General features: G+C 51.8%; 1 protein-coding gene across 16 annotated transcripts in view; it reads right to left on the bottom strand.

Annotated features, from left to right (window-relative positions):
• Positions 1–14,425, bottom strand: part of EPB41L1 (erythrocyte membrane protein band 4.1 like 1) — a 135,466-nt gene that overhangs the window by 15,160 nt on the left and 105,881 nt on the right. For 10 of the 16 annotated variants that reach the window (XM_043884367.1, XM_043884369.1, XM_043884370.1 and 7 more), the window contains 5 exons: positions 8,180–10,180; positions 7,564–7,671; positions 6,059–6,469; positions 4,125–4,229; positions 1,904–1,984 (listed from right to left, as the gene is read on the bottom strand). In XM_043884367.1, the coding sequence (XP_043740302.1) occupies positions 1,904–1,984; positions 4,125–4,229; positions 6,059–6,469; positions 7,564–7,671; positions 8,180–10,180 (2,706 nt within the window). The remainder of the gene's footprint in view (positions 1–1,903; positions 1,985–4,124; positions 4,230–6,058; positions 6,470–7,563; positions 7,672–8,179; positions 10,181–14,425) is intronic. The other 6 variants (XM_043884374.1, XM_043884375.1, XM_043884376.1 and 3 more) reach the window with 3 other exon arrangements.

The raw sequence follows: 14,425 nt of genomic DNA, 5'->3' as shown, positions 1-14,425 counted from the left end.
AGCCTGGGTTCGATCCCCAGTCAGGGAACTGGATCCCACATGCTGCAACTAAGACCCGGCACAGTCAAATAAATAAATAAATATTTTAAAAATGGAAGTGAATCTCCATGGTCTCCAGGATGAAGTCTGAACTTCATACATGATATTTGAGGCCCTTCCAGCCCAGCCTTCCTTTCCAGCCCTTTCTCCCCCTGATCCCCATCCACACACTTGACATCTCACTTCCCTGACCACTTCCTTTCCCTAAATGCTCCACTTCTTCACATCTTTGCCTTTACACCTGTTGTTACCATGACCTAGGAGACCTCCTCCCATGACTGCCCCCTAATGTATCCTCCAGGGTAGCTCAGATGTCACTGCCTAGGGAAAGCCTTCCCCAGCTCCTGTGGTCTCAACCCATGCCCTGGGCTCCCTAAGAAAGCATTATTACACCGTTCCCTGAAGGCAGGAAAAAAATAATGGCCACTCTCATTATAGACCACTTACAGTGTGCATAGATACCTTAGTTTAGCCTCACCTCAACACTTTGGGGGATATGCTATTGTTCACCCCACCACCCCATTTTCCAAGTGGAAACAGGTCTGAAAAGGTTTCGGGTAACTTGTCCAAGGTCACCCAGCCAGGAAAGTGGGAGAGCTGGGCCTTGTTCACCACTGTGTGCCAGGACCTAAACATTAGATGTGCCCGTGATTATCACTTGGACAAATGAGTTCTAACAGGCAGTGTCTTTTCTTCAACTCTATATCCCCATTCCAGGCAGAGTAGAGACTAATACATGTTTTTTAGAACAAATGAATGGATGGATGGATGGATGAGTAAATGAATGATGTAACTGCCTGCTCACCATGGTACAGATTTACATTTAGCCCGAGAAGCGTCCTGATGCCACATGGCAAAGGGTTGAGGGGAGAGGAGGAATGGAGTGACCTGGGGAAAGTGTGCAAGCTGGCCACTTTTTATGTATCTTTAAAGTCTTTGTTTACTCAAAACCTTCCTGCGGAGTAGCCTACATTAATGTAATTTTCTTCCCATGTGTGTATCAGGAGTTTGGCAAGAGAAAGCATTTGAAAAAACCTCCCCTGGCTCAAGACAGATCCAGCCCAGGCACTGACACCCGCTCAGCCCCAGCCCCAGCCCCATGCAGCCACTGTTCACAACGGTCAGGATGGGGGAGCAGAGCAGAGCGGTTGAGGTGGATGGTGGGGCTTCCAGACCCAGAACGCCTGGCTTTGACCTGGCTCTAGCATGTGTTTGGTGGTGTGCCCTTGGGTAAGTCACTCTACCTCTCTGAACTTCATTTTCCTCCTCTGTAAAGGGTGGAGGAAAAAGAGCATCCACCTCACAGCTCTTTTTCTGCCCCCGAGCGTGTTGCATGGCGCCACAAGCTGCGGCTGAACGCTAGCCGCGCTGTGTCATCATTTGAAGACTCTGTTGTGACAGTTCTCTTAAGAGCAGAACCACAGGGTCCTTCAGGACTTGAGCTTCCAGCTTAAAGTCACCACACGCCATCTACTGACTAACGCGAGGAAGTGGCCTGGGCCACCCGCAGGTGCCAGGAAGGATTCATCCAGGAAGGATTTTATAGGCACAATCCTTCCATGTTGCTATAATCAGTTAATCAGACAGTACCATCCTCTCTTTGTCCCTGCCATAGCTCAGATGGTCCAGATGACTGAAACTCAGGGATGCCACCTTCCACATTATTCACTTTGTGAAACTGAGATCTGACAGGCTGTCCTGTGGCAGCTATGGGCCAGACTATCAAACTTCGACTCTGTGTCCCATGCCTGATGCAGTGAGGTGGATGAGGGCTTCCTGCCACACCTGGCGAGGTCAGCTTGTTATCTGGCTGTTTTAGGGGCAAGGGGGCTGGTCAGAGAGGCAAGTCTCAGGTCCTACTTACCATGGTGGTTGATATGGTCTCTGTGGTGATGGAGGGAGTAGTTGTGAGGAACTCCTTCCCTCCTAGGGCAGTCCCATCAACCTGGGGGCCACAGGAGGAGTTGTCAGAGGGGTGGGGGGAGAGAGAAAGAGTACCGAAAACGACTGTAGCATCTGCCACCTGGGCAGGAGGCATCCCCAGGTACCAAGTGGCAGGCAGTGTGAGCGAACGTGCGTGCACTTGGGGAGCGGGATGTGCACACACCATATGTATATGTGTGCATGCATTCAGTCGTGTCTGACTCTTTGCGACCCCATAGACTATAGCCCGCCAGGCTCCTCTGTCCATGGGGTTCTCCAGGCAAGAATACTGGAGTGGGTTGTCATTTCCTCCTCTGGGGGATCTTTCCAACCCAGGGATCGAAGCCGCGCCTCTTCTGTCTCCTGCACTGACAGGCGGGTTCTTTACCACTAGCACCACCTGGGAAGCCCTATCCACACACAGACCAAACTACACACGGGCCTCAGGTCATTCCAGGTCCCAGATCCTCCAGCTCATTCCAATCCTTTTATTTCACAAAGGGAAAACAATCCCAGATAATCTGAAACATTCTATCCAAATTTCAGAGCCTGTGTTCTTTGACTGAGGAGCCCATTGCTAGGGATTCACCCTTCGGATGCAAACTGAAAGCTTTACCAGGGAGTCTGTACAGAAAAGCTCACTGAAGCATTCAGTGCTAACTGCGAAAGACAAAAACAATCACAGGCCCACTGATGGGAGAGAAATACATGCTAAATCAGGACCCACTCCTGAGTGGGAATAAGGAGAATGAGGTGGGTCCACATGGGCCAACATGGAGGGATTGCCAGGGTAAACATTAAGAAAAAAGGTAAAATGTAAAAGAGAACAATCTCTTTTGTGAAAAGATTTAAATATCTAGAGATGTAAGCACATATGTTGGTATATGCATAATTTTTTTTTTCTGGGAAGAATCACAAGAAAAACTTCGTTTTGTTCTGTTTGAATTTCATAACTGTGACTATTTTGTTGTTATTTTGTTATAGGAGCTGTGGGGCCAATTTTAGTTTTCTACTTCTCTGTATAAAAACAAAGCCAGCACACATTACTAAAACCAAACAGACCAGTGGAGGAGCTTGCCCAGGGTCACACAGTTTCCCACACAGGTCACACCTTGTCAGAACTCGAAGGTTTTTACAGCTGCACTAGCCACCTCAGAAACCTCTATGCATGTTATCAAAGATGGAGAAAAAGTTCTGGAAAAGACAGAGTTGCCCACGTCATGTAGATTTACATCTTACTTTAAGTTCTTGAGACAAAGATTGATCTCCAGGGCAAAAGAGCCCCCAGCACTGCAATTCCTCTGGCCAGCAAGAACCTAGAGGACATCTATCAGACCCTCAGCCTTCCTTTTCAGAGCTTAAAAACGAAAGGAGCTGAGGAAATGCACTGTAAGTAATGGATCTGTGCTTGTTTACAACAGCCTCTCCAGGTTGGACTTCCCTGGTGGCTCAAATGGTAGAGAATCTACCTACAATGCATGAGACCCGGGGTTCAATCTCTGGATCGGGAACATCACATGGAGAAAGGAATGGCAACCCACTCCAGTATTCTTGCCTGGAGAATCCCATGGACAGAAGAGCCTGGTGGGCTACAGTCCATGGGGTCACAAAGAGCAGGACATGACTGAATGACTTAACACTTTCTCCAGGGTACTAGGTATGTTTCATCTTGCTGAGACAAATAGCTTATCTTTTTTTTTTTTTTCAGTTTGTTCATTCTATCAGTCTGATGTGGAACCCCTGTGCATAAAAAAGAAAAAAAAAATGATCCCGTGTGAGCAGCTCTGATTAAAACTGAATTGGGATCTCTCTTTTCCCAAAGCAGACCCTGGGATAGCTCAAGAAACCTCTCCAACTCCCATCATCACTTGATAAGACCCATTTTCTTATCCATGTAACACTCCCAGGAGAATAAAGGCCATATGATCATCCCCATTTTACAGATGGGAAAATTGAGGCTTTAAGAGGAATAGTCTGCCTGTCCCATCACCCACCCCTAGGGCTCAAGGAAGATAATGAAGCTCAGAAGAGCGTCGGGGTTAAAATTGTGGTGCTGGGGGAAGCCAAGGTGGCAAGGGATGGCCAAGGGAGTTTGCCACGGTGGGGACGCCACACTCCAATGCTAGTTTCTATGCTCAGACACATAGGAAGGCACAGGTTACCTGGGTGGTGTCCACAGTGGCAACCCTGGTCTGCAGTACAGCCTCCGGCTCGATCTTCTTCCTGATGGCCAGGCTGCTGACAGTCATGGTTTCTGTTTTCACGGGCTGTAGGGAGATGCGGGAGGAACACTGTGTCTCAAACCCCAGCATGATTCCTGCTCACAGGCAACTGCGACATAGGGTCAGCAGGTGAATTCCAACCCCTGCTGCTGGCTGACTTTCCAGAGGGTGATGCAGGCCAGGGCAAAAGAGGCCTGGTGTGATGTCACAGACAAACAGCCCGGGAAGGGAGCCAGACCCATCAGCAGCACCCAGACAGGCTGCCTGTGACCCTGTGACAATACAACCTCATGGTGGTACGTGCTGGTTTTCAGGCTACCATTAACAGAACATTTACTACTCAGTAAACATGCTCCTTGCTGGGTCTCACATCCAGCATCTTCCTGATATACACCATCCTGAATGACTTCAGGGGTGATGCCACCACCTCCCAGTTGTTTTGTCTGTTCTTTAGAGCAAGAGTCACACACCTGGAGGCCTGGGGGTGGGGGGAAGGGGCAGGCAGCAGATGTAAACGAGTGAAGAGGGCTTGTTGAGGACGGGGATGAACTGGAGAGCACGTGGGGTCCACTCAGGTTTGGCCTGAGTGACTGGATTATCTGATTTTTTTTTTTTTTTTTGGATTATCTGATTTTTTAAATGATACTTTAAAAAAATCCTTGGACCTTATTTTCATCATCCTGATTTTTAAACCAAGGTCAAAGAAAACACATGGGCTAGGCAGATCTGGCCTATGGTAAAACAGATTACAGCCTCTACTCTAGAAGTCTTATGTTAAATGATTAGTTTCTTCTGAGTCCGCCATTGAACCTAGTTCATAGTTATACACACAGCAGGTGCTAACATATGTGAGTGAAAGAATGAATGAATAAATGAATGAATGAATGCCAGTTTTCATCAGGTTGGGAGGATGGTAAGAGGGGACTTTTCTATTAATAGATGGTTATAACTTAGAGATCCAGCTATTCATTCAATTAATCATTATTAGTGCTTGGTATGTGCAAGCTTAGTGGAGTTGCCACCTGGTAGGAACGCAGACCTGTCAGCCACGAACCTGACAACTTGTAGTTATGATGGGAGCGGAAGCAGGGAGAGCAAGGGGGCAGAGCAGGGAGCAATGCTTCTGCCCTGGGTGGTCAGGAAAGCATTCACTCGTTAAGCGATAAGTGAACTCGGTCCTGGAACATGACAAGTTTGCAAGGCAGAGAAAGGGAGCAAAAACCTTCTCCAGAGGGTACAGCACGGAGTGAAAACCCAGAGTGGATGAGCTCCTATTTCAATGCCTGGAATGTGGGGGAAGGGAGAGTATGGTGGGAGGTGGCTCCGGCTGGAAGAGACGGAAAAGCAAAGGAATCAGGACCAAAGGTCCCCAGAAAGAAGCACTGAGAGCAGAGAGGCCCAGACCCAGTCTGTCCCCATGTCCCCTTCTGCAATGACGTTTCCTTTTCTCTAGGAGTTTCCACTGTTCCCCCAAGACCCCAGGCCCCAGGGAGAGGAGCCAGCGCAGGGATCAGAAACAAACATCTGGTTTTCAGAGCAGGCCACAGGCGCCCCCATGAGTCCACAAGCACACGGTCTCTGCAGGTGCCATGCAACGCAGGCAGGGGGAGGAGTCGAGTCGGACCGGACTGCCTGTCATCACTTGACCTCAGGCAAAAGATGGGGTCACAGGGTTAAAGCGCCCCGGAGTGCACGTTAGGGGTAAACCGAGCTGCCGAACATGCGAGCACAGAACCATGCTGCTCTGCGGAGGGGCGGTCATGCAACACGGATCAGAGCTTCCGGCTGGCGGCTCAGTCTTCTCACGCGTGGCCCAGGGCCCTCTGAACATGCAGTGCCCGGAGGGCCTGGGTCCCGGTGACGCTCCACTGTACCTCGAACTGGGCCATATCCTGGGTGGAGCAGGCCCCATGGTCCGGGCTGTCCTCCAGGCCCCCGGACTCGTCATCCTGGCTGGGGCCTCGTTTGTTGAGATCCCGCGAGAACACCAGGCCCTCGGTGTCGGAGTCGCTCTTGTCTCGGTCAAGCTCGGGCAGGCTGCGGGAGAAGTCTTCGAAGGCGCTGCCGTGGTAGTCGCCAATGACCGTGAAGTCGACCTCGGCCTCCAGGCTGGACGTGGAGCTGACGGTGATGCTGGAGCACTTCCGCTCAATGGCCAGGTGGTTGTCCTTCAGGAACACGGCGTCCCTCTCCTGGTCTTGGTCCTCATCTCCCGTGTCACTCTCTGGGGCCCTGGGCCGTGGCGGTTTGACCTTCTCCTCGGAGCCCTCCCTCAGCCCTGCTCTCTATGGCCAGATAAAATCAGAGGAGTGGCGGGGTGTGGGATAGGGGGAGAGAGAGAAAAAGAGAGAAATCAAGATGGTGAATGACAGAAGAAATCTTGGGGCCAGTTGATGCCCCCAAATGGAAGAGCAGGTCAGGAAAAGAAAAACACCCCCAGAAAGGGTCTTTGACACCATAATAAGCTAAAAAAAAAAAAAAAAGAAAGAAAAGAAAACACACACACACACACAAAGAAAATTTCTCAAGAGTGAGGACGCTCCTTTCTGAGGGTCTCTCGCTGATGGCAAAAGCAAGTACAAAGCAGACATCCTGCCAGCTGGGCCTGGACAGGAGGCTCCATCCAAGGTTTGGATCTGGGAGTTTATCAGAAGCGGCACTGCGCACGCGGCAGGGATGGGAGCCTGGACCCCAGGCCCATCCTTGCAGGCGGACATTGAGGAGAGAGAAACCAAGGAGGGAGGCCCAGGGACTCGGGGACACCCAGGATTGGGAGGCAGAGAGGCTGGGGCCAGAGCTTTGAGGAACAAAGAGGAAGCCAGCACAGTTTTGTCAATTCCACTGAGTCTCGGTGGGCGGAGTCAGCATCGTCTAGAGGGAGGAGCCACACGGGGTAATTCCTGGGAGCTGGGTGCTACAGCCCTTCACCCTGAGCTCCATGAGTGGAGGTTCTGGTCAAATCAGTGCAATTGACAACAGCAGGCCAAGGAAATGCTGGAGGGGGACCAGCCACTCTTGTCTGACATACATACCTCTCAACTTGGCCTGTCAGGGATTAAACACCACACACACATTTTTGGCTGTTTTACAACATTCTTTTTTTAAAGATCAATCTAACATCCACCAAATATTTTTTTTTTTTTTTAAGTACTTGGCTCCAGGTTCTAGAGACTCAGTAGGCTTAGAGATTCACTCGCGAGACAAGCCTCCGTTCAGCCAGTTTCTGGAAGGTTGAGAGGTGTGAGGACACATTCCAGACAAGCCAGAGGTGAGCTGCCACAAGAGGCGCTGCCAGAGCAGGTAGGGGTGTGAAGGCCGCGAGGCACCCTGGCCAGGCGAAGGTGACCGGGTCATCAGGGCACCGAGGGGCTGCAGAGACCTGAGGGCCCAGGGGGCTGGCGAATCTCAGGTGCCCCCCCTTTCCTGGGGGGTTCGCCGCTAAGCTGGTGACCTGCGTCTCTTGCCTGACCGCGTCTCCGGCTTTGTTCTGGATTAGAGAAGACAGTTAGTCTTAAGGAGGCAGAAAAGAACTTGGCACTGGGACCGAGAGGGAACCAGAAGCGAAGGATGGAAACCTCTGGACTGTCAGCTTCCCGCGGACAGGAGCACCAGGGAAGGGAAGAGGATGAAGGAAGATTGTTGGCCAAGCCAAGCAAAACGGTAGGAACCCAGCAGGTGGGGGCAGCAAGGCAAAGCGAGTGTGTAGTTTGCCGGAGGTGGTGCCACCTTCTCCACCCAGGCTGTGGGACCCTCTGGGCGCCGGGTCACACCAAAAGCCGAGGGTCTCTGTGGCTAAGCTAACATGGGCCAAGCAGATGAACCCGTCACTCCGCCTGGGCCACACTCAGGCCCATTTAGGGAAGAGAACTCATAGGGTTGGACAAGCAGCCTCTGGTTGCAGTAATGACGAGGGGCCACTGAACCATGCTTCTACTGAGCTACGCAGCATGCGGTCAGCTCCCCGGCCGGGGACAGCGGTGGGGGCGGGGGCTCACGTGGCCAGTTCCCCCAGGGGCTTCCTCCAGTGTGGTTTCACAGCCTGGATTGCTGGACACGAGCTCGACATCCTCGCGTCCTTCCCGAGGGAAGGATGTAGAGACACCCTCCCGGAAGCGGCTGGGAGCTGGCGGCATCGTTGAAGGCTGTGTGACTGTGGGGATAGCCAAATCCCCCAGGGGCTGGAACTGGACACATCCCAGGTCGAAACGCTTACTCCGCTGTGGCTCTGCCTGCCCCATGGAGGCCTCTGAAGACAACTCGTGGGCAAAGGCCCTGGTCTCTCCCAGACCTGTCCGGCGAGTCTCAGTTCCATGGGTCTCAAAGATGCGGATTTTGTTGGCCACGGAGGTCTTGCTGATATCCTCCAAGGAGCCCTCATGACCCCCAGCCTGGAGAGAGGGGGTCTCCCTGTGCTTCCCTGCAGGGAACACCAACCCCTCGGCCTCTTCAGAGATGATTCTAGGCTTCCTGCTGGCGACGGGAGGGGCCCTGCGCTCCCCTCCATCCATCGGGGTCACAGCCAGCTCGACTTGGTCCTTGGGCTCCGGGCTCTCTTTAGAAGGATGGGCATATCTGAGAAACACAGGGGGCTGTTCTCCAAAGGGGTCCCTGAGCTGCACAGGCTCCCCTGACCCACGGGGGGATGAGCTTGGAGAAGCTGCCTCTGGAGAAATCTGAGCCGCAGATGGAAGGGGGGAGATAGGAAGCGGGGTGATCACTTCCATCTGAAGGAACGCTGCGACCTTGCTGTCCTCTGCTGCAGGTTCTCCTATCTGGGTGTGAACCGGTCCCCTCTCTTCGGGCAGGAAGTTGCCTCTGTCCGGCCTGGCTGGCTTCCCGACATCGCCAGGAGGGATGGCCCACGGAAGGGCAAAGACCTGAGGGTCTGGACGCACGGCCCCTCCTCTGTGAGGTGAGTGGTTCCATTCTCCGGTGGGGCTTTTCTCAGCCTTTCCTATCAAATCTCCACTCTTGGGGGCCTCTTCCTCAGCAGCTTCTGAGGATAAGGCATGAGCATCCTCTCCTTCCACCCCACACTGAGCTGCGTCCCCATCCTCAGTGAACGTCAGCCCTGGAGAAGGTCCCTTTCCGAGCTGCTCGACAAAGACCTCCAGGTCCTCTGGTCGGTGGTTCCTGGGGTGCCCTGCCTCTTCCTCTGGGGAAGCCGAGGGGGCGACACCCCCATGGTGCTTGTTCCCAGCAGCAGCAGAGCCCCACGGGCCTGAGGAGTTCAGCTCCAATCTCTCCGTGAGCCCCTCCACCAGCTTCCGCCTGGTCTCCCATTCGGATGGGACATCTACGTGCTCTTCTCTCTCCTCCAGGGGTGGAGGGAGGACTTGATCTTCAGCATCTCTCTCTCCGTAGCTGAAGTAGAAGCTTCTCTCTGCGAAGGAAGTGTCAGTTTCGTCACTTGAGTCGGCTCTGGCTTCTGTGTGGGTGGGGTCCAGAAGAAACGACTGGAGTCCTGCCACTTCGGAGGCTGGAGAGGGCACATCCACCTCTGCGGGTTGGATGCCCGAGGCAGTGGGTCTTCTGCGAGCCTGGAACTCCTCCAGCTCCTGCCTCAGGTCTGCCGGGCCCTCCAGCTGATCATGGGAGACCAGGGGCTTCCTGACCGCTACCTCTGCAGCATCCACCCTGAACTGGGAGCCCTCCAGGAGCCTTCCTGCTGGGGTGCAGCCTGCAGCCAGAGAAGCCCTTTCTGGGCATCCCCTGACCCAGAGGGCTTCCTCCCACACGGACTCAAAGTCTTCAGGGCTCGCGATCATTCTGCCTGTTCTCTGGGTGTTTGCTCTTCTGGCTCCCACCTTTTCTTCTGTGGCCAATTCCACCTTGAACTTGTCCACCAGGATGTCTACCTTGGAGAGTCTGCCATCAGCAAGGATGCCGGCGAGGCTTGAGTCACTTCCTTCCTGCTGTGTGCTGGTCACTTTTAGGAGACTGAGCTCTTCTGGCCTAATGTACTCTCTCTCTATAAATACCCAATGCTCTGAACCCTGTGTTTCAATTGGAGCAAGAAAAGTTAACATGAAATATCAGGCACCTGAAGAATGCATCACTTTTTCCCTCTGCAAGAAGGGGCCAAGGTCAACTTGTCCCCAGAACTGGCAGGGCAGAGGCAGGCATGACAATGCTGGTCAGCTTCATCAAGGATCAAGGCTACACTTCCCATCAAGGCACCCAACCAATTATCTACTGATGTTATCTACCCCTCAACCACCACCCTAACTTGGTAAAATGGGGTGGGGGTCTCATATCTTCCCCATATTAACCACGGGGAAATGGAGATCTATCGATGGTCTAGGACTCTTTCTCTTTCTCTTTTAATAATAAAACTGTCACTGACAGAGGAGAAAGGAGCTTACATCATGTGGAATTGTTGAAGCCTAGAGCCAAAAGAACTCCTGAGCCTTCCTCCAGTCCAGTTTTCTCCGTGTACTGAGAAACTGGGTAAGTGGCCAGTGACTTACTCAAGGTCACGGTCAACTGACGGTAGAGTCAGAAAAAGAATGCTTGATTTTTGATGCCTGAGAGCCTGGCCAACTTGCAGCCAACAGAATATGGGTCCCAATTGTGATCTAATGTCCAGTTGAGGGGGAAGCATTGAGTTGAGTTTCACAGGCCACAGCTTGAAACCTTTCTGCAAGAGCTAATTGGAAGGAAGAAGATTAGAGTGAAAACTGCCAGATGGCCAGATCTAGAGGTCAGTGCCTGTCACCATAATGGCTTAAACATTTTGAATTCTGTGGGGTTCATTCCTAAAGAAACAAATACCAACGCCTATTCTTAGAAAGGACTTCCCTGGTAGCTCAGATGGTAATCCACATGCTATGCAGGAAACCCCAGTTCAGTTTCTGGGTTGGGAAGATCCCGAGAAGGGATAGGTTTCTCATTCCACTCTTGGGCTTCCTTCATGGCTCAGTTGGTAAAGAATCCGCCTGCAGTGCAGGAGACCTGGATTCAGTCCCTGGGTTGGGAAGATCCCCTGGAGGAGGGCATGGCAATCCACTCCAGTATTCTTGCCTGGAGACTGCCCAAGGACAGAGAAGCCTGGCGAGCTGCAGTGCATGGGGCCACAAAGAGTTGGACATGACTGCATGACTAAGCACACACATTCTTAGAGAATTCTAACTAAATTCACAGAGTGGAAAAGGACTGACCAGAACACATCAGAGAAGAAAAACATCTAAAGATCCAAGCATCGTCATCAGTCAGAAGCACTGAATGTGTCACAATCAACCATCAATGAGACAGCCCTCTGTCTTTCCTAGAGTTTCTCAAACAACACTTAAGGAGGGATGGATGGACTTTTAAAATTGTTATTTTAAAAAAAGCAAGAAGACTGGGAATTCCCTGATGGTCCAGTGGCTCCTGATGGTCCAGTGGTTAGGACTTAGTGCTTTCACTGCCAGGGGCCTGAGTTTGATCCCTGGTTGGGGAACTAAGATCCTACAAGCCAAGCAGTGGCTTTGACCGAAAAAAGAAAAGCAAGAAGGCCATTGGGATTTTAATCCTGCAACCACAGAATACTTCCTTTACATGAAATCTTGATGGCAGTTCAGTATGTAACATGGATACTGGACTGCCCTGTTGACATTGGAGGTCTCAGTTGCCCTAGTGCCCCAGAATGCCTCCCTCTTTTGAAATCACTGCTCTGACTCAAGCCCACGGGGGTGGAAACTGAGGCTTGGGGGAAGTAAGCACCATGCCCAAGGTCAAAGAGTGAGCCAGTGATAAAGGCAGGCCTAGGACCCAGCCTCTGACTCCACATCCTATGAAGAGCTCAATGGTAAGATGTGATGAAAATCGCTCCCAACAACAGAAGGAGGCAAGTTCCCATGAGCCTGGGCTCCAGTGCAGGTGAGCATTTGGTGAGGAATCTGTCAGATCCCAGAAGATCTGAAGCATTCTGAAGGATCAAGGGAGCATGGTCAACCCTCTGACCTCCACTCCCCAGATCCACGTTAGCAAAATCTCCATGACTGTCAGGGAAGCAAACCTCAGAAAAGAATCTTGTCAACTGGAAAGAGAGAGACAAGGAAGGGGGAGGGTCCAGAAAAAGTCTGCATTGGTTTCTGAGATTTTCCTTCAGGTTGTTAAGCTTTCAGGACAACAGCACTTGAACCATCCCAGAGGGAAGAACTTTGACAACCTACAAAGCCTTCTTTCTCTTCCATTTGGGAAGCAGGCTGCTTTAGCTGCTCCCATTTCAGCTTGTACTGACATCATCAGCCTGGCAATCAATGATAGCCAAAGATAGTCCATGAGACCCCTTCTGGAGCATCCCTGCCCCAGGTCTAACTGAAAATTAGTTTCTAGAAACCAGAAGCTTGGGAACTAGGTTGAATGGGGTGGGAGCTAGCACAGAACAGAAAGGTTCTGCAGGAAGAAAAAGGGAAACACGCCCTTATATTTAGTTACTATGTGCCAGGCAATGTCAGCCCTTTGGAGACATTATTAAATTTAATCCAAATGGAGATCTGCAAGGCAGGTCCTGTTACCCTTTTATCAGAAGGGGAAACTGAGGCTCCAAGCGGGAAGAGAAAGCTCTGTTTCTAACAAGTAAAAATTCTGAAGAGAAAAAAAGGCTGAACAAAAAGAGGAAAGCTTTGGCCCTCTGACGGGATTCACGGGATGGACGATGTCTGAGAAGCCTCCCTAGCCATTCTTTTTCATTGAGCCAGGAGATTTTCAGTGCCTGCTCAGAGCGCCCCTGCTGTCAGATGGGGCCACTGCAGCAAGACTGGCCCCGAGAGGGAAGCTGGGAGCTGGGAGCTGGGAGCCAGGGCAGTTATGTTCCCACACAAGCCCACAGGAAGAAAATCTCCAGCCAGGATTCTGCTGACTCCAGGCTCTTCCGGGTCCACCTGGAGCTCTGGATCACATTTTGGGCCCTGCTCTTTACAGGAGATGCCTCCTCCCCAAGCAGGGGTCCAGGACAAGGAACCCTCTAGAAACCAAAGTAGAAGCTGCTGAAGAAACTGGGAGTTGGGGCTGTAAAAGGGATGCTCCACTCTGAAGGGTCTTCCTGGAGGAGGATGCAGACCAGATCTACAGGCGCCAGGGGGCAGAGCAGCTTGCAGGCAGGTGACTCAGAAGGGCAGGTTATAATCCAATATGTAAACTTCCCAAAGGATGACTGAAGACAAAATGGGATGCTGTTAAGAATGGCGAGAGCCCCCCTCTTGTAGAGGGGCTGGACAGACAATTTTGGGGATGCCGGTGAAGGATGCATGCTGTGCCTCAAACAAGCGCACTAGTGCTTGGCTCCACTCACATCTCTGTTCCAAGACATCACTGCTTCCCTAACCTTGGGATGCTATTGATTCCTGTCCAACTTCTCTCGAGTGCTCCTGGTTTTGTTTTTATTTTTACATTGAGGAAAATTTCAGAGTGGAACTGTGATTTATGTTTTACCATTTATGTAGCTGACTCACGTCTCTCTTACAGCTCCAGGACATTTCTAGAAGCTACAAAATTTTCCTCTGGGAGTATAGAATACTACATGCGCTCACACACACTCTGCCAACAGAGAAGGGTTGGCTATCAGGGAGAAGGAAGTTTCGCCCAGATGATCAGTTGGTCATCCTTTCCAACCCTGTCAGTCTACGAAGTCCCAGTAGAGAGGGACGATGCAACCCCCTGGGCCTGGATTCCACCTGGCTTCCAGGCAGGGGCACAGGAAGTTCTGAGAGCCCTTGGCCTGCTGTCGTTCCGAGCACAGAAGCAATGCCCTCCTAGTTTAGAATGCTTGCCTGAACAACATCCGTACAACCCCAAGGATGCTCTCTGGAGAAAGACACTCACTTCTACCTGCCTGAAGACCCTGAATAGACCCAAGCTCCAAGTGGAGTTTAGAGAAGGTGGAGGCAGGGGATGGATAGACTAACGAGCCACTGCTAGACTTCACTCAGGCCTCTGAGCAGAGACAAGACCTCAGGACAAAAGCAGTTAGGTGCCACGACCCCTGATCCCAAGCCTAGCAGTCAGAGTCTGCCTCCAGGTCACCTGCCTCAGTGGGGCTGGAGAGGTCATTTCTGCCTGCCCTTTTTAAACCAAAGGTGACTCAGACTATTCTATCTCCCTTGAATGGTTTCAGTCCTGTCCTTCCTGAGAAACCACGGATGAGGGACGGGCTGGCCCTTTCTGGATCCCTGGGAGGGGGGACACTCACTTGTCACAGCATGTGGACAACATGGGGTACCCACTGCTCCTCCCCTGCAGGACAGAGCCTGGTCCAA

The sequence above is a fragment of the Cervus elaphus genome, chromosome 23 (assembly GCF_910594005.1).
Source record: "Cervus elaphus chromosome 23, mCerEla1.1, whole genome shotgun sequence".
In the NCBI taxonomy this organism is placed as follows: Eukaryota; Metazoa; Chordata; class Mammalia; order Artiodactyla; family Cervidae; genus Cervus; species Cervus elaphus.
The sequence above is the reverse complement of the archived record's forward strand: the minus strand, read 5'-3'. Positions and strand labels throughout refer to the sequence as shown.